Consider the following 16930-nt stretch of genomic DNA (forward strand, 5'->3'; position numbering starts at 1 on the left):
TGGACTGCCCAGCCACCACCAGGCTCAGGTCTGAGCTCGACTCGGCCCTAGCCCGAACTGGTGATGTCTTTAGGGACGCTGCTGGCATTGTTGCCCATGCTCCACCAAATATATTACTTACTACGGTAAGGAATTACCCTCCACCTCGATAAAGCAAGTTCGCGCAAGTAGTGCGCACCTGTGACGGGCTCTCTGTTTGCCCGTGTCCCAGGAAACTGGGACGAATATCTCACAAACACAACACAAACAAAAGCGGGGTCGTCATCATTGTTGGTGCTGGGAGCGGAGTGGACACTGACTACTACTGGGTCTGAGGAGCAGTAGCAGCAGCTGTAGACACTATGACTGGTCGAGGCAAAGGCGGCAAGGGTCTGGGCAAGGGAGGCGCCAAGCGACACCGCAAGGTGCTTCGTGACAACATCCAGGGCATCACCAAGCCTGCCATCCGTCGTCTGGCTCGTCGTGGCGGCGTGAAGCGTATCTCGGGCCTGATCTATGAGGAGACCCGCGGTGTTCTCAAGGTGTTCCTCGAGAACGTGATTCGCGATGCTGTCACCTACACTGAGCACGCCAAGCGTAAGACCGTGACCGCGATGGACGTGGTGTACGCCCTGAAGAGGCAAGGGCGCACCCTTTACGGCTTCGGCGGCTAAGAGGCTGCGTGCATAACTGCATGGCACTATTCCACCTGGCCACGGCAAAGCACACAATAAACAGCAACCCCCGGACCTCTTTTAGAGGTCCACACCTAATTTCTGTGAAAGAGAATGAATGAAGGCATAGTAGTATAAGTAAATGCAGACGTTGAGCAGGTTAGGTAGCACCATTTTCTCTCTCTCTCTCTCTCTCTCTCTCTCTCTCTCTCTCTTTCTTTTAATGTAACAGATATGAAAACATGTAATGCAACCCGACCAACTCTTACCACACCTAACATAACCAAACCAAACCAACCATAACCTAACTGAACCATACCAAACCTCACTCTCTCTGTCTGGCACTTCAGCTGCTAGGTACTCCATGACTGCAGCCAAGTAGACGGGAGCACCAGCACCCACACGCTCGGCGTAATTGCCTTTACGAAGGAGACGGTGGATCCTGCCGACGGGGAACTGGAGCCCAGCCCTGCTAGATCGGGACTTGGACTTTCCCTTCACCTTGCCTCCCTTGCCACGTCCGGACATGCTGCTGCTGCTGCTGCTGCTGCTGGAGTAGTAGGACCTTCAGGAGAAGACTAATGCGTCCCCGGCCCGCGCGACCTTCCCTTAAATACCCGTCTTCCCGATCCGACCCCATCCCACCCGCGAATGGGAAGGAGGCAGAAGCCGGGCTGCGATCGGGCAGAAATCACATATAAGGATTTCAGCAAGCGCGGCCCCCATGTCGACTCAGTCTCTCGCTCGCTCCCGCACCGTGCACATACCGTCTGACTCGGCGCCGCCATGCCACCCAAGACCTCCGGAAAGGCCGCTAAGAAGGCCGGCAAGGCCCAGAAGGCCATTGCCAAGGGAGACAAGAAGAAGAAGCGTAGGAGGAAGGAGAGCTACAGCATCTACATCTACAAAGTGCTCAAGCAGGTCCACCCTGACACCGGTGTTTCCTCCAAGGCGATGTCTATCATGAACTCTTTCGTGAATGACATCTTCGAGCGCATTGCTGCAGAGGCTTCACGCCTGGCACACTACAACAAGCGTTCAACCATCACCAGCCGGGAGATCCAGACGGCCGTCAGGCTGCTCCTCCCTGGCGAGCTGGCCAAGCACGCCGTGTCTGAAGGCACCAAGGCTGTCACCAAGTACACCTCCTCAAAGTAGAGAGGTTACACTCTTGGCCATTTCAACATTTCCGGCTCCAATCGGAGCCACAAGATTTTCGATAAAAAGGGGAAAGACAGACTTACCAATTTTCCACTCAGGAACTCTGGTTTATCAGCTTTCTCTCTCTCTCTCTCTCTCTCTCTCTCTCTCTTTCTTTCTTTTCGGCAACGGTGGTTTGGGATGGGTACGTAGGCACAATCGAAATGTTTTGAACTAGGGTTGGGGGTTAAAACAATAGAGTCAAAATAAAAGAGTAAATAGGGGCGTGCGGGCCTTCTTATTCATCTGAACAACCAACAACAACGTACCGTCGCCCCAAGAAGTGACGGCACAGTGTCAGATTGCTTCGGTCACTCACCACTGCCATGCGTTCTAGGAAAACAGTGAATAAGAGGTAAACATTCAATGCCTTCATCACGTCATGCCAAATAATCGTATATATTATATCGTACAAATAATGATGTAAAATGAATAACAGGAGGCAGTGATAAATTAGATGGTAACACTTAGTTATCTTTCCCGATTTGAATGAATGTGAAATGTATTAACTTCGCGCGCGGTGGCCGGTACGCCTAAAACTCCCAGTCCCTTTTTTTTTTTTTTTTTTTTTTTTTTTTTTTTTTGATAGCCCCCTGTCTTATATGAAATAATCCTGAGATTTTTCTTCGTGGGAAACTGGCCAAAGGCAGTGTAATAACTGCATGTCCTTGAGTGAATGTTATCTCCTTTCGTGCGTGTTGACCGAAACATTTAAAATAGCTTACCGGCTTACGCCTCCTTCCCGCTTTCTGTCGTCGTCCACCGAGACATTGGAAACGGAAATAAATGACTTTAAATTATTCCCTAGTATTGTAACGGAAATTATTTTCTACATAATATTTATTCATATCCAATGTTTATTGAAGCTCCCTTTTGTTCAGTCTTACGCTACCCAAACGTCACTGTCTGTTACCATGCTAGATTTGAACTCCACAACATATTTATTCCCGACTCTGCCTGAGCGACAGTTGTGAAATATCACTCAGTTCCGTTTAGGAATTCCTATTATCGTAACGAACCAACTGCTTCCTACAATACTTTTGAAATATACAGATAACTGGTCATGGATTTGTTGTTTCTTGTAACAATTTTACGTATTAGGCTTCACCCCGTACAGATATAAGGAAGAGTAGGGACACTATCGCTGACCGAAAACTTATGGATACTCCGCCGGCACTTCTTAGGCCGCCTGTACCAAACCAACCCACTCAACAGGCGTACAGTAAATACATGCATGACATCGTATCATGCCTATTCATGTCAGCCTATAAAATGTAGGTACATACAACAACACATGTGCACAAATACATTTATACTATGTACGCAGTGACCTACACATGTACGTACACACTAAGTCATGCTCACATACACACAAGCCCTCATACGTCCGTACACACAGACATACATGCTCACAAAGACACACACATACACATACGTACAGTATAAACATACAACATACATACATACATACACACGCACAACTGCAGTTAAAAATCGATGGGTTCAGGTTCCTTTTTTTTTTTTTTTTTTTTTTTTTTTTTTTTTTTTTTTTCCTCTCAGTATATTCACTGAAGAATTTACCGTGCGTTCGTGGCCACTGTCAAACCTTCATGACGGGTACAGAGCATCTCCTAATACGCAGCGGGAATGAGGGCGTGACTGAATCGGTCAGGAAGTAAACGAAACAGGCAAATAACGACAACAAAAACTGCGACGTGAACAACAGATCAACAAAAGAAATACACGAATAGGTAAGTTCCCTTCCCCCCCCCACCCACCCGCCCAAAACAAGTAAATGAATGATTGAAAAAAGAATGAATGAATGAATGCATGTATGTAAGTATATAAGTATAGTTCATTCGTCTGTGTGTGTGCGTGCGTGTGTGTGTGTGTGTGTGTGTGTGTGTGTGTCCTCAAACGTCCGTACACACAGACATACATGCTCACAAAGACACACAAATACATACGTACAGTATAAACATACGGACACACGCACAACTGCAGGCGAGAATCGATGGGTTCATTTTTTTTTTTTTTTTTTTCCAGCATTGTAAATGAAGGATTCATCTTGCGTTCATGACGGATAGAGAGCATCTCCTAATATGCAGCGGAAATGCCTTTCTCGTTGTGCAAACCTGTGTACCTTTATGAGGGCGTGAGTGAATCGCTGAGTAAGTCAAAGAAACGCAAATAACGACAACAAAAAATGCGCGTCAACAACACATCAACCAAGGAAATAAACGAATAGGCAAGTTCCCCCTCCCCCCCCAAACAAAAATAAGTAAATGAATGATTGAACAAAGGATGAATGAATGAATGAATGCATGTATGTAAGTATATAAGTACAGTTCATTCGTCCGTAAGTGTGTGTGTGTGTGTGTGTGTGTGTGTCCCCTTACGCCCGTACACACAGACATACATGCTCACAAAGACACACAAATACATACGTACAGTATAAATATACATACTGTACACACGCACAATTGCAGGTGAAAATCGATGGGTTCAGGTTCACCTTTTTTTTTTTTTTTTTTTTTTTCCAGCATAGTAACTGAAGGATTCATCTTGCGTTCATGACGGATAGAGAGCATCTGCTAATATGCAGCGGGAATGCCTTTCTCGTTGTGCAAACCTGTGTACCTTTATGAGGGCGTGAGTGAATCGCTGAGTAAGTCAAAGAAACGCAAATAACGACAACAAAAAATGCGCGTCAACAACACATCAACCAAGGAAATAAACGAATAGGCAAGTTCCCCCTCCCCCCCAAAAAAAGAAAATAAGTAAATGAATGATTGAAAAAAGGATGAATGAATGAATGAATGCATGTATGTAAGTATATAAGTACAGTTCATTCGTCCGTAAGTGTGTGTGTGTGTGTGTGTGTGTGTGTGTGTGTGTCCCCTTACGCCCGTACACACAGACATACATGCTCACAAAGACACACAAATACATACGTACAGTATAAATATACATACTGTACACACGCACAATTGCAGGTGAAAATCGATGGGTTCAGGTTCACCTTTTTTTTTTTTTTTTTTTTTTTTTTTTCCAGCATAGTAACTGAAGGATTCATCTTGCGTTCATGACGGATAGAGAGCATCTGCTAATATGCAGCGGGAATGCCTTTCTCGTTGTGCAAACCTGTGTACCTTTATGAGGGCGTGAGTGAATCGCTGAGTAAGTCAAAGAAACGCAAATAACGACAACAAAAAATGCGCGTCAACAACACATCAACCAAGGAAATAAACGAATAGGCAAGTTCCCCCTCCCCCCCCAAAAAAGAAAATAAGTAAATGAATGATTGAAAAAAGGATGAATGAATGAATGAATGCATGTATGTAAGTATATAAGTACAGTTCATTCGTCCGTAAGTGTGTGTGTGTGTGTGTGTGTGTGTGTGTGTGTGTGTCTCCTCTTACGCCCGTACACACAGACATACATGCTCACAAAGACACACAAATACATACGTACAGTATAAATATACATACACACGCACAACTGCAGGTGAAAATCGATGGGTTCAGGTTCACTTTTTTTTTTTTTTCTTTTTTTTTTCCCCCAGCATAGTAACTGAAGGATTCATCTTGCGTTCATGACGGATAGAGAGCATCTGCTAATATGCAGCGGGAATGCCTTTCTCGTTGTGCAAACCTGTGTACCTTTATGAGGGCGTGAGTGAATCGCTGAGTAAGTCAAAGAAACGCAAATAACGACAACAAAAAATGCGCGTCAACAACACATCAACCAAGGAAATAAACGAATAGGCAAGTTCCCCCTCCCCCCCAAAAAAAGAAAATAAGTAAATGAATGATTGAAAAAAGGATGAATGAATGAATGCATGTATGTAAGTATATAAGTACAGTTCATTCGTCCGTAAGTGTGTGTGTGTGTGTGTGTGTGTGTGTGTGTGTGTCTCCTCTTACGCCCGTACACACAGACATACATGCTCACAAAGACACACAAATACATACGTACAGTATAAATATACATACACACGCACAACTGCAGGTGAAAATCGATGGGTTCAGGTTCACTTTTTTTTTTTTTTTTTTTTTTTTTTTTCCCCAGCATAGTAACTGAAGGATTCATCTTGCGTTCATGACGGATAGAGAGCATCTGCTAATATGCAGCGGGAATGCCTTTCTCGTTGTGCAAACCTGTGTACCTTTATGAGGGCGTGAGTGAATCGCTGAGTAAGTCAAAGAAACGCAAATAACGACAACAAAAAATGCGCGTCAACAACACATCAACCAAGGAAATAAACGAATAGGCAAGTTCCCCCTCCCCCCCCAAAAAAGAAAATAAGTAAATGAATGATTGAAAAAAGGATGAATGAATGAATGAATGCATGTATGTAAGTATATAAGTACAGTTCATTCGTCCGTAAGTGTGTGTGTGTGTGTGTGTGTGTGTGTGTGTGTGTGTCCCCTTACGCCCGTACACACAGACATACATGCTCACAAAGACACACAAATACATACGTACAGTATAAATATACATACTGTACACACGCACAATTGCAGGTGAAAATCGATGGGTTCAGGTTCACCTTTTTTTTTTTTTTTTTTTTTTTTTTTTTCCAGCATAGTAACTGAAGGATTCATCTTGCGTTCATGACGGATAGAGAGCATCTGCTAATATGCAGCGGGAATGCCTTTCTCGTTGTGCAAACCTGTGTACCTTTATGAGGGCGTGAGTGAATCGCTGAGTAAGTCAAAGAAACGCAAATAACGACAACAAAAAATGCGCGTCAACAACACATCAACCAAGGAAATAAACGAATAGGCAAGTTCCCCCTCCCACCCCAAAAAAGAAAATAAGTAAATGAATGATTGAAAAAAGGATGAATGAATGAATGAATGCATGTATGTAAGTATATAAGTACAGTTCATTCGTCCGTAAGTGTGTGTGTGTGTGTGTGTGTGTGTGTGTGTGTCCCCTTACGCCCGTACACACAGACATACATGCTCACAAAGACACACAAATACATACGTACAGTATAAATATACATACTGTACACACGCACAACTGCAGGTGAAAATCGATGGGTTCAGGTTCACTTTTTTTTTTCTTTTTTTTTTCCCCCAGCATAGTAACTGAAGGATTCATCTTGCGTTCATGACGGATAGAGAGCATCTGCTAATATGCAGCGGGAATGCCTTTCTCGTTGTGCAAACCTGTGTACCTTTATGAGGGCGTGAGTGAATCGCTGAGTAAGTCAAAGAAACGCAAATAACGACAACAAAAAATGCGCGTCAACAACACATCAACCAAGGAAATAAACGAATAGGCAAGTTCCCCCTCCCCCCCCAAAAGAAAATAAGTAAATGAATGATTGAAAAAAGGATGAATGAATGAATGAATGTATGTAAGTATATAAGTACAGTTCATTCGTCCGTAAGTGTGTGTGTGTGTGTGTGTGTGTGTGTGTGTGTGTCTCCTCTTACGCCCGTACACACAGACATACATGCTCACAAAGACACACAAATACATACGTACAGTATAAATATACATACACACGCACAACTGCAGGTGAAAATCGATGGGTTCAGGTTCACTTTTTTTTTTTTTTTTTTTTTTTTTTTTTCCCCCAGCATAGTAACTGAAGGATTCATCTTGCGTTCATGACGGATAGAGAGCATCTGCTAATATGCAGCGGGAATGCCTTTCTCGTTGTGCAAACCTGGGTACCTTTATGAGGGCGTGAGTGAGTCGCTGAGTAAGTAAACGAAACTGGCAAATAACGACAACAAAAAATGCGACGTGAACAACAGATCAATCAAAGAAATAAACGAACAGGCAAGTTTTCCCCCCTCCCCCCCCCCAAAAAAAAAAAAAAAAGTGTAAATGTTTAAAAAAATAAATAAATAAATAAATAAAATAAAGAAAGAAAAAAATGAATGCATGTATGTAAGTAATGGAGTTCAATCGTGTGTGAGCATGCTTCGCTGCGGAAAAGCAAGAGCTGATACATGCAAACCTAAACTGAGGGAGGGTCTGTCATCATCTCTCTTTGAAGAAGGGTTTTGGCCCTGAAAAGGGCCGAGATTTCTTTCGATGGAGGTGGGGGCCTCTCGCCTTAGGCGCGCTCGCCACGGATGCGGCGGGCCAGCTGGATGTCCTTAGGCATGATTGTTACACGCTTGGCGTGGATGGCACACAGGTTGGTGTCCTCAAAGAGACCGACCAAATAGGCCTCAGACGCCTCCTGCAGAGCCATGACGGCAGAGGACTGGAAGCGCAGGTCAGTCTTGAAGTCCTGGGCGATCTCACGGACAAGACGCTGGAATGGCAGCTTCCTTATAAGCAGCTCAGTGCTCTTCTGGTAGCGACGGATCTCACGCAGGGCCACAGTGCCAGGCCTGTAACGGTGGGGTTTCTTGACGCCGCCGGTGGCAGGGGCGGACTTGCGAGCGGCTTTGGTGGCCAGCTGCTTGCGAGGGGCCTTGCCTCCAGTGGACTTACGTGCAGTCTGCTTGGTACGAGCCATGGCGCGCGACTGAGGAGGGAGCTGTGAGACGAGCGAGAGTGTTGGCGCGCCGCGCCTGGCAGCGGCTTTTTATGTGGCCTGCCTCCGGACTGGCGGCGTGTGAGTGGTCGGGGTGTGATGTACATGGCGGTGATTTACTGTTCATGCTTTCTCGATGCCATTCCTGGTTTGCTTGCAAAATTTGGCATGCCCTGTGGCGTGACCTGGCTACGACGCCTCTCTAGGATTGGCCTCCTGGGAGCTGGGGTTGGGCCTGGGCCTGAAATCGAGGTTAGGTGGATAAGGTTCGTACTTGCACGACCGACACTGCGTTATATAAGGGTGGTCGGCGAGCGGGGTCGTCATCATTGTTGGTGCTGGGAGCGGAGTGGACACTCACTACTACTGGGTCTGAGGAGCAGTAGCAGCAGCTGTAGACACTATGACTGGTCGAGGCAAAGGCGGCAAGGGTCTGGGCAAGGGAGGCGCCAAGCGACACCGCAAGGTGCTTCGTGACAACATCCAGGGCATCACCAAGCCTGCCATCCGTCGTCTGGCTCGTCGTGGCGGCGTGAAGCGTATCTCGGGCCTGATCTACGAGGAGACCCGCGGTGTTCTCAAGGTGTTCCTCGAGAACGTGATTCGCGATGCTGTCACCTACACTGAGCACGCCAAGCGTAAGACCGTGACCGCGATGGACGTGGTGTACGCCCTGAAGAGGCAAGGGCGCACCCTTTACGGCTTCGGCGGCTAAGAGGCTGCGTGCATAACTGCATGGCACTATTCCACCTGGCCACGGCAAAGCACACAATAAACAGCAACCCCCGGACCTCTTTTAGAGGTCCACACCTAATTTCTGTGAAAGAGAATGAATGAAGGCATAGTAGTATAAGTAAATGCAGACGTTGAGCAGGTTAGGTAGCACCATTTTCTCTCTCTCTCTCTCTCTCTCTCTCTCTTTCTTTTAATGTAACAGATATGAAAACATGTAATGCAACCCGACCAACTCTTACCACACCTAACATAACCAAACCAAACCAACCATAACCTAACTGAACCATACCAAACCTCTCTCTCTCTCTCTCTCTCTCTCTCTCTCTCTCTGTCTGGCAGTTAAAAAAAAAAAAAAAAAAAAAGGTGGGGGGGGGGATTAGGCAACTGTCAATTTGGCTACTACATCTTCTAATTTAAATGGACGTCTGCATACATATACATTATCACTTATTTTGCTGGGCCATTGCTTTCTCTGTTCCTCTGGTCTACTCCCCCCCCCACCCCCATTTCAGGAAAGCTTTCTCCATACCTATCAGGGCAATTTCCATCCTGTTGCGAGAGCATCTCCTCTGCTGTGCTCCGGGAGTCGCCTCCGTAAATCGTGAAGGCAAATCCCACTAATCCAAGGTATTTCTGCCTTCATATGCACGAGCAGCAGCAGCACACTTGAAGGATGCACCTAGAGTAAAGAAGACACAGTCAGTCACGTCGGTGAGGCACCACAAACGGTGCATGATATGAATGCCTAAGTGTTAGACAGACAGAATGTCTGCATATGAACAAGTTATCCCTTGAATTTGTCGCTGTCACGGCCGTTTTCTCTAAGTACCAAAACCCACCAATCACCCATCGTACAAGCATTGCATCAACCGCTGAGGCCTGAAATCAAATTTAAATGGATCCGATTGGTACTTGCACGACCGCTAGTGCATTATATAGAAGAGGTGGCTGACAAGGTGGCTGACACTCGCCTCCCAACAGTTTCACTAATCAGGCGTTCACCGGAGCTCCCAGTTCGATGGGTGGTGGTGGTGGTGGTGCTGCTGATTATTATTATTAATCTTTGATGATGATGATGATGATGATGATGATGATGATGATTGAATGAATGAATGGATGGATGAATAGATGGTGGTGGTAGTGGTGGTTTTTGATTGTGTAGTAACTAGTTGTTGCAATACTACTCATAATGACGAGAGAAATGAATGATAAGTATTTTCTTCATTATTGCTCTTATTTGGGGGTGTTAAATCCACAATGGTCGTCACCACACGACTAATATATATATATATATATATATATATATATATATATATATATATATATATATATATATATATACTGTTGTATACATCACCATATCCTCTGCCACTGAACGACTTTGTCCATTCCTTCGATGGTGGGAGAATAGCCATCATCATCATCATCACCTATGTTTTCATTCATCCACCCGGCCAGGCAGTTAGGAGGCATAATTATACAGGACAGTATTATGCAGGTGCAGTTGGGAACGGGACAAGACTCTATGTAGTAGTGGGAATAATAATATTATTATTATTATTATTATTATTACTCCACCTTCACTGATGTCAGTAGCTTCTTACATGCAACCGAACGTAAATATAGCCACAGACACATGCCAGCATTCAACACATACCACGTTATAGGCACATACACAAACATACAGTATACCAACACATTCATCCATACCCAAAGATGATGATGATGCTGTTGGGCAATGCCAAAGTCTATTCTCTCTCAAGAAACGAATGTGGCTCCTAAAGGAGCCGATGGAGGTGAAGAAGAAGAAGGATTTCTTGGAAGCGTTTACTTCTTCTCCGTCTTCTTGGGGAGCAGCACAGCCTGGATGTTAGGCAGGACACCTCCCTGGGCGATGGTGACGCCAGAGAGGAGCTTGTTGAGCTCCTCATCATTGCGGATAGCCAACTGCAGGTGACGGGGAATGATACGAGTCTTCTTGTTGTCACGGGCTGCGTTGCCAGCCAGCTCAAGCACTTCAGCTGCTAGGTACTCCATGACTGCAGCCAAGTAGACGGGAGCACCAGCACCCACACGCTCGGCGTAATTGCCTTTACGAAGGAGACGGTGGATCCTGCCGACGGGGAACTGGAGCCCAGCCCTGCTAGATCGGGACTTGGACTTTCCCTTCACCTTGCCTCCCTTGCCACGTCCGGACATGCTGCTGCTGCTGCTGGAGTAGTAGGACCTTCAGGAGAAGACTAATGCGTCCCCGGCCCGTTTGTTTGTTTGTGTGATATTCGTCCCAGGACGTACTGGGACACGGGCAAACATGTGAGCCCGTCACAGTTGCGCTATGCATGCGCATCTATATTATCGTGGCGGAGGGTAGCGACTGACTACCCGAAGTAATTGTGAAAAAGGAGCACGGGCAACTATGCCAGCGGCATCCCGCACCTCATCTTCGGATGGGACGTATGCCCCACGAGGGAGAGACCTGAGAGCAGAAGTCACAGGGCAATACAATAGATAGTGCAGTAGAGGCTCCTCCGACCTCTCTAAGCAGTGTTCACAAGTGTCTGGGGCCACTCCTTTTATCTGGTTATAGCATAAATATCCCAAACGTAAACGCCGCAGCCTCACTAGCAGACGATTCGGTAAGCCCAGAGGGGGCTGCAATGGTGAATAAGAAGTGGCACTGGCATACCAAGTGGCGGAGCGTGAGCCTTCAGCCACACATAGCCTATGTTCCTCCACTGATTGATGTCCAATAGTCACAGCGAAAGATCTAATGATTTGAGCCTGACTTTTGCAGAGTGGGAACGTGACAGCAGGGAGAGTACAGGCAGAGCGCGCAGCCTCATCTGCCATCTCATTCCCCAAGATGCCAACATGACCTGGAAGCCAGTGAAGGATGATCGTGGCTCCCCCACGGACGAGGAGAGAAGCTACAGTGTATATGGAGGATAACAAAAAAATGTTGTCTTTGAGGGAGAAGGAGCGAAGGCGTACAATAGATGAGAGCGAGTCTGTATGAATAACCACACGGCAATATCGGCGGTTGTGTGCATGCCGTAAAGCTCCCAGAATAGCAGCGAGCTCTGCCTGGAAGGGAGACGCCCCCTGGGACACCCGCCAAGACTCCACCATGTCACCAAAAACAAAGGCCGCTCCAGCAGTGCCATCAGCTGCCACAGAGCCATCAGTATAATAAACTGCTGACCCCGCAGACCCTAGAGCAGCTACCCGGCGGAGACTATCCTGACGGAGGAGTGCTGGGATGGTATTGCGAGGCTTTCCACCTGCTGGATAAACACACCGGAAAAGGGGAGGCTCCCAAGGTGGTGGTTCCTCGAACCCATAGAAGGGCGAGTCAGGGACCTGGCATATATCGGCAGTAGCACCCATACTATGTAGCATAGCAACCGTGGCACGGGCCCAGTCCCGCCCAGGGGCCGGGTCAGGAGGGCGTGACAGAAGCCGCTTTAGTAGATAAGAGACTGGGAGATGTGGCCTGCGGTGCACAAGTTGCAGAGAGGTCGCTGCAGCCCGGAGCATAATTCGGCCTTTCAACGATGGGAAACCGCCCTCCACTCGCAGATTCACCAGTCTGGTCCAAGGGGGTGCATGCAGAATGATGCGCAGAGCCTCATTCTGCACGACCTCCAGAGACTGAGAAACACTTGGGGCAAGACCCGTCAGGCAGATGGCACTATAGTCCACCAAAGACCTAATAGCGTGGACGTAGAACGTGCGCAGCACATAAAAAGAGGCCCCCAAACTCTTCTTTGAGAGGGAGCGAAGAGCAGACAGACGTGTCTTTGCCCGCTCGCGCAAGTACCTGACGTGGCTCTCGAAAGTAAGGTTGCTGTCTAGTCACACCCCAAGATACGTGTGTACTGCCACGAGAGACAGCTGGTGGCCACCAAGCAGAAGGGGAAAGCGGGGAGGCCTAAGGCCAAAAGGCATGCATTTGGTTTTACCAAAGTTGATTTTTAGGCCCAGCTCTGCACACTTACTATATAGCCGTGCAAGCGCAATGTTTGCATGGTTGTAACAATCCCTCCTGGCTATGACGAGGGCCAGATCATCGGCATAGCACAGGAGGGTAACACCGCGCCCATAGTCCTCAGTAAGGAGCCCCTCCATGAGGATATTGAAAAGGAGAGGGCTCAAGACACTCCCTGGGGGGTGCCATTTAGGTGGGTATGAAAGGAGGAGAGCTGCCCCTGGAAGCGGACCCCCGCAGCACGTTCATTAAAAAAGTCCACAAGCCATGACAAGAGCTTGCCACCCACTCCCTTGTCTGCAAGAGCCTGAAGTATGACTTTAGGGCTCGCCAACTCAAAAGCTTTCTCAAGGTCAAGGAAGACCGCCATCCCCACTCCACCCCGAAGTTCACCGAGGAGAGATGCAAGGCAGTGAGAGGCACTTCTGCCTGGATGATAGGCAAATATCCTCTGGTGAAGCGGACCTAACCTCCATGCCAGACGCGCCCGCACAACCCGCTCAGCCGTCTTGGCAATACAGCTGAGCAGCGAGATGGGGCGCATGGCACCAGGATTGTTAGGCTTCGGGATGGGGTGGATGACAGCAGTCTTCCACGACCTCGGCAGACGCCCCTCAGACCACGAGAGGTTGAGCAGAGCAAGAAGCCGCTCCTTACCACAATCTCCCGCATGCGACAGGATGGAATAAGTCAGCCCATCAAGGCCTGGAGCAGTGTCCGATCTACGCTGCAAAGCTGCCAGCAGCTCCCCACTAGTGATGGGGCAATCAGCTGGATCAGGACGGTCACAGGCCGCCTGAATAGCCTCAACACGAGAGGCGGACAGCTGCTCCTGAATGGCCAAGATGGACCGCGGGAGATTGCAGGAGGCAGAGCGGTCTGCAAAGTGCTGAGCCAGGCGGCTGGCCTCTGCGACAGGATCAGGGTGTGAAGGTGGACGGGAGGGACGTGGATCGGAGATGGACCTGATTCTCCTCCACATCTCACGGAGTGTGGAGTGAGAATCAAGGGTACGACACCACCTAATCCACGCCTCCTCCCTAAGGCGGCGCTTCTCCGCGAGGACATGGCGAGACACGGCAGACAAGCACCGGCGGCACGGCGAAGTGCGGCGCCGCCGGTACTGTCTGCGAGCTGCATTCAGCCTCCGATTCAACTCCCTGACCCTATCACAATAGAACCAGCCATCCCGGTAGCACCCCGCAAAGCGCTGCTGCAACGGGATAGCAAGAGATGCTGCTTGCCTAAAAGCATGAGCAACTTGCTCTGCTCGATCCTCGAGGTCTGATGCAGGGGCAGATGAGAAGGCAAGAGTGAGAGCCCTGTCAAAGGCTGCCCAGTCCGCCCTGCTAATATCCCACCTCTGAGGAGGCGACCCGGGTGGAGGAAGGGGAGCCAAAGGTAGATCAACCACAACAGCATAGTGGTCACTCATGAGGTGGGGATGGAGTGACCACGTTGCCGAACCTGCGAGAGGGGTGGAAACGAAGGTGAGGTCTAGTCGACCTCCTCTAATATGAGTAGCCTCATCGATGTCATTCAGCAGGGAGACACCTCCCATCTCCTCCAGAACTACAGAGATGTGCCGACCAGCCTCGTTGGTCTTGAGAGGCGAGGAAAACATATCGTGGTGAGCATTGAAGTCGCCTCCAATGAACACAGGGCCCCTGGTAGCCTGGGAGAACAAGTCCCCCAACTCCAGAGAGGCATCTCGGCCACGATATACATTAAATACAGTGAGGGGTGACCCCGCCAATTGTAGGATCACGCCCTGGACCTCAACACCAGTCCCACAGTAGGGAGGCTCACAGACTGCAGAACCGATGTGGTCCCTAACCAGAACGGCACAACCCTGAGCTACACCGCGTTCACGAGGGAGGAGATAGGAGGTGTATCCCGCCAAACGAAACCGGGAGCTCTCAGTCAACAAGGTTTCCTGCAGGAGAATAACGTGTGGTTGATCCCTGTTGGCCACCTCTTGCAGGAGGGGAAGCTTACTCATTGCTCCTGCGCAGTTCCATTGGAGGACCCTGAGGTAGGCACCGTCCTGGGGTCCGGAGACAGACCGAGGCGAACCTCCTCTGACTCCTGACCCACTGGCATCAAAGGAGGTACCAAGGGGGCCGATGGAAGATGAGGAGAGCCGGCCGCTAGGGTGCGGGGTGGCCGAGCCTTGATCTTGGCTACCTTCGAAGCAGCCCCTCTGGGGGACGACTTGGGCTTCCTCGGTGATCGAGGCCGCTTGGCTGAGGCAGGAGGAACAACGAGCTGTCGTTTCGCCTCGATTGCTTGATTCAGGGTACGGTCCACTACTGCCACTATAGGATCTGTGTTTAGCTGGACCCCCAGAGTCTGAGCCACGGTTTCTGCTATGGCCAGAGCCAATTGAGTTCCCAGGGTGCGCAGCTCGTCCAGTGTGAAGAGTGGGGCTGCTTGATATTGATGTGCCTGCGGAGGAGGGGTTTGCGTGACTGGCGCGAGCACTGGATCCTCTTGGGAAGGAGGGGCAGCAGGGGTGATGGATCCATTGAGGCCATGGGCCTGTGAACCTCCGCCACTGTCTCGATAGTCTGTGCGGGAGTTGGCAGGGGAGGAAAAGCAGTCGTATCTAAGACAGGAGGAGTCTGTGCCTGGGGGCGGCGTTGTTGGCCCCAAACAAAAGTGCCTGGGGGGGCCGGCGTTGAGACCAAGGACTGCTGTTCCTGCACCCAAGAGACCTGCTTTTCTCTGCCCTGGTTCACCCTCTTCACCCTCGCTGGGCAACTGGGATGCCAGGCGTGGTGTGCTCCTGCACAGTTGGGACAGCGGGAGGTGACCGGCTCCTTTGCTCGGAATTTTGCCAAGCACTGCTCCGTGTCGTGGGAGCCGCTGCAGATCCCGCACACTGCAGGCCTGCTGCAGCTTGCACGATGGTGTCCGAACCTCTGGCAGCGGTAGCACCTCAGTGGCTCTGGAGTGTACGGGCGCAGCCAGTACACTCCCCAGTTCCCAAGATCGAGAGAGGGGACAAGGGGGCCGCGGAGGGTGACACACACCTGCAAGGTTTCCTCCCGCGTCCTCTGGTGCTGGCACCTGGTAGCCTCCTCTACCAGGTCGTGCCTTCGAAGGATGTCTAATGGGAACCGACGAGGGTATCCCATCACTACAGCCTTCGTCACCTGTCCACCCCGTGTGAGCTCTGTCACCCTCACTGTTGCCGCCTCGTCCTCTGCTACGGCCTTGAGCTGCTGATAAGCCTCCTCCGTGGAAGGAATGAGGACACAACTTTCGTCCCTGCCAAAGCGATTTCTCGCTGCAAGACCCGGCAGCTGGCTCTCCAGGGCCGCCACGGCATCGTAGCTGGTGTCGTAACCCGATTGCAGTGGAACCCTGAAAGCTGGAAAAGAGGAGCGGGGTGGAGGAGGGGCTGCCACAGACACTGAAGGGCGAGGTGGAGGAGGAGGTTGCTTTAGAGCTGGCCGAGAAAAACCCTGGGCCGCAGGCTTGGTCAGGGTTGCACGCTTAGCTCTGCGAGACACAAGGGTAAACCCTTCATCATCTGCAGAGCTATTTTTAACAGCAGGAGTAGCAGCAGCGGTGGAAACAGCATCAACAGGAGAAGTAGCAGTGTCAGGGTTTGGAGCAGGCACAATGTCATCCATCCCCTCATGACGGCGAGCTATCTTCCTTGGTGCTGTAGAGGAAGCAGAGCAGCAAGAAACTGGACGTTCCGAATCAGCACAACCACCAGCAGACACGGTCGAGCTATCCCCTGATCCACGACGCTCCCTTTTTCTTCCAGTAGTGAAAGAATTCTGGCCTCTAGCAGCAGCTGGATGGGTGGCCGCAGCCATGCTCCCACTC

General features: G+C 49.4%; 7 protein-coding genes across 7 annotated transcripts; 3 read left to right on the top strand and 4 right to left on the bottom strand.

Annotated features, from left to right (window-relative positions):
* The first annotated feature begins 341 nt into the window (after positions 1 to 341).
* LOC145399992 (histone H4) lies at positions 342 to 653 on the top strand. The gene has a single exon (XM_080272491.1). The coding sequence runs from the start codon at positions 342 to 344 to the stop codon at positions 651 to 653; it is 312 nt and encodes a 103-aa protein (XP_080128617.1).
* Positions 654 to 1439: 786 nt separating this feature from the next.
* LOC145399993 (histone H2B) lies at positions 1440 to 1811 on the top strand. The gene has a single exon (XM_080272492.1). It carries the CDS (start codon positions 1440 to 1442, stop codon positions 1809 to 1811), a length of 372 nt encoding a protein of 123 aa, XP_080128618.1.
* Positions 1812 to 7935: 6124 nt separating this feature from the next.
* LOC145399994 (histone H3) lies at positions 7936 to 8346 on the bottom strand. The gene has a single exon (XM_080272493.1). It carries the CDS (start codon positions 8344 to 8346, stop codon positions 7936 to 7938), a length of 411 nt encoding a protein of 136 aa, XP_080128619.1.
* A 421-nt stretch (positions 8347 to 8767) lies between these two features.
* On the top strand, positions 8768 to 9079 carry LOC145399995 (histone H4). Its single transcript, XM_080272494.1, has one exon. It carries the CDS (start codon positions 8768 to 8770, stop codon positions 9077 to 9079), a length of 312 nt encoding a protein of 103 aa, XP_080128620.1.
* Positions 9080 to 10926: 1847 nt separating this feature from the next.
* LOC145399996 (histone H2A) lies at positions 10927 to 11298 on the bottom strand. The gene has a single exon (XM_080272495.1). It carries the CDS (start codon positions 11296 to 11298, stop codon positions 10927 to 10929), a length of 372 nt encoding a protein of 123 aa, XP_080128621.1.
* Positions 11299 to 11451: 153 nt separating this feature from the next.
* On the bottom strand, positions 11452 to 13227 carry LOC145400152 (uncharacterized). The gene is made up of 2 exons (XM_080272664.1): positions 13098 to 13227; positions 11452 to 12950 (listed from the first exon to the last, which is right to left on the bottom strand). The coding sequence occupies exons 1-2, from the start codon at positions 13225 to 13227 to the stop codon at positions 11452 to 11454; spliced, it is 1629 nt and encodes a 542-aa protein (XP_080128790.1).
* Positions 13228 to 13250: 23 nt separating this feature from the next.
* On the bottom strand, positions 13251 to 15089 carry LOC145400153 (uncharacterized). The gene is made up of 3 exons (XM_080272665.1): positions 14075 to 15089; positions 13708 to 13996; positions 13251 to 13608 (listed from the first exon to the last, which is right to left on the bottom strand). The coding sequence occupies exons 1-3, from the start codon at positions 15087 to 15089 to the stop codon at positions 13251 to 13253; spliced, it is 1662 nt and encodes a 553-aa protein (XP_080128791.1).
* Positions 15090 to 16930: the final 1841 nt, after the last annotated feature.

This window comes from Coenobita brevimanus, chromosome 51 (genome assembly GCF_032717465.1).
Source record: "Coenobita brevimanus isolate Jiangsu-jjx chromosome 51, ASM3271746v2, whole genome shotgun sequence".
Taxonomy (NCBI): Eukaryota; Metazoa; Arthropoda; class Malacostraca; order Decapoda; family Coenobitidae; genus Coenobita; species Coenobita brevimanus.

Excerpts from the sequence above, each read along its gene's own strand:
- LOC145399992 (XM_080272491.1), top strand. The coding sequence starts at position 342 with ATGACTGGTCGAGGCAAAGGCGGCAAGGGTCTGGGCAAGGGAGGCGCC.
- LOC145399993 (XM_080272492.1), top strand. The coding sequence starts at position 1,440 with ATGCCACCCAAGACCTCCGGAAAGGCCGCTAAGAAGGCCGGCAAGGCC.
- LOC145399994 (XM_080272493.1), bottom strand. The coding sequence starts at position 8,346 with ATGGCTCGTACCAAGCAGACTGCACGTAAGTCCACTGGAGGCAAGGCC.
- LOC145399995 (XM_080272494.1), top strand. The coding sequence starts at position 8,768 with ATGACTGGTCGAGGCAAAGGCGGCAAGGGTCTGGGCAAGGGAGGCGCC.
- LOC145399996 (XM_080272495.1), bottom strand. The coding sequence starts at position 11,298 with ATGTCCGGACGTGGCAAGGGAGGCAAGGTGAAGGGAAAGTCCAAGTCC.
- LOC145400152 (XM_080272664.1), bottom strand. The coding sequence starts at position 13,227 with ATGGAGGGGCTCCTTACTGAGGACTATGGGCGCGGTGTTACCCTCCTG. Across the intron at positions 12,951-13,097 it reads TGCGCTTGCACGGCTATATA|ACAGCAACCTTACTTTCGAG; the intron begins GTAAGTGTGCAG and ends GGGTGTGACTAG.
- LOC145400153 (XM_080272665.1), bottom strand. The coding sequence starts at position 15,089 with ATGAGTAAGCTTCCCCTCCTGCAAGAGGTGGCCAACAGGGATCAACCA. Across the intron at positions 13,997-14,074 it reads TGATTCTCACTCCACACTCC|AGGCCAGCCGCCTGGCTCAG; the intron begins GTGAGATGTGGA and ends ATCCTGTCGCAG. Across the intron at positions 13,609-13,707 it reads GCTCTGCTCAACCTCTCGTG|CTGTATTGCCAAGACGGCTG; the intron begins GTCTGAGGGGCG and ends CTCGCTGCTCAG.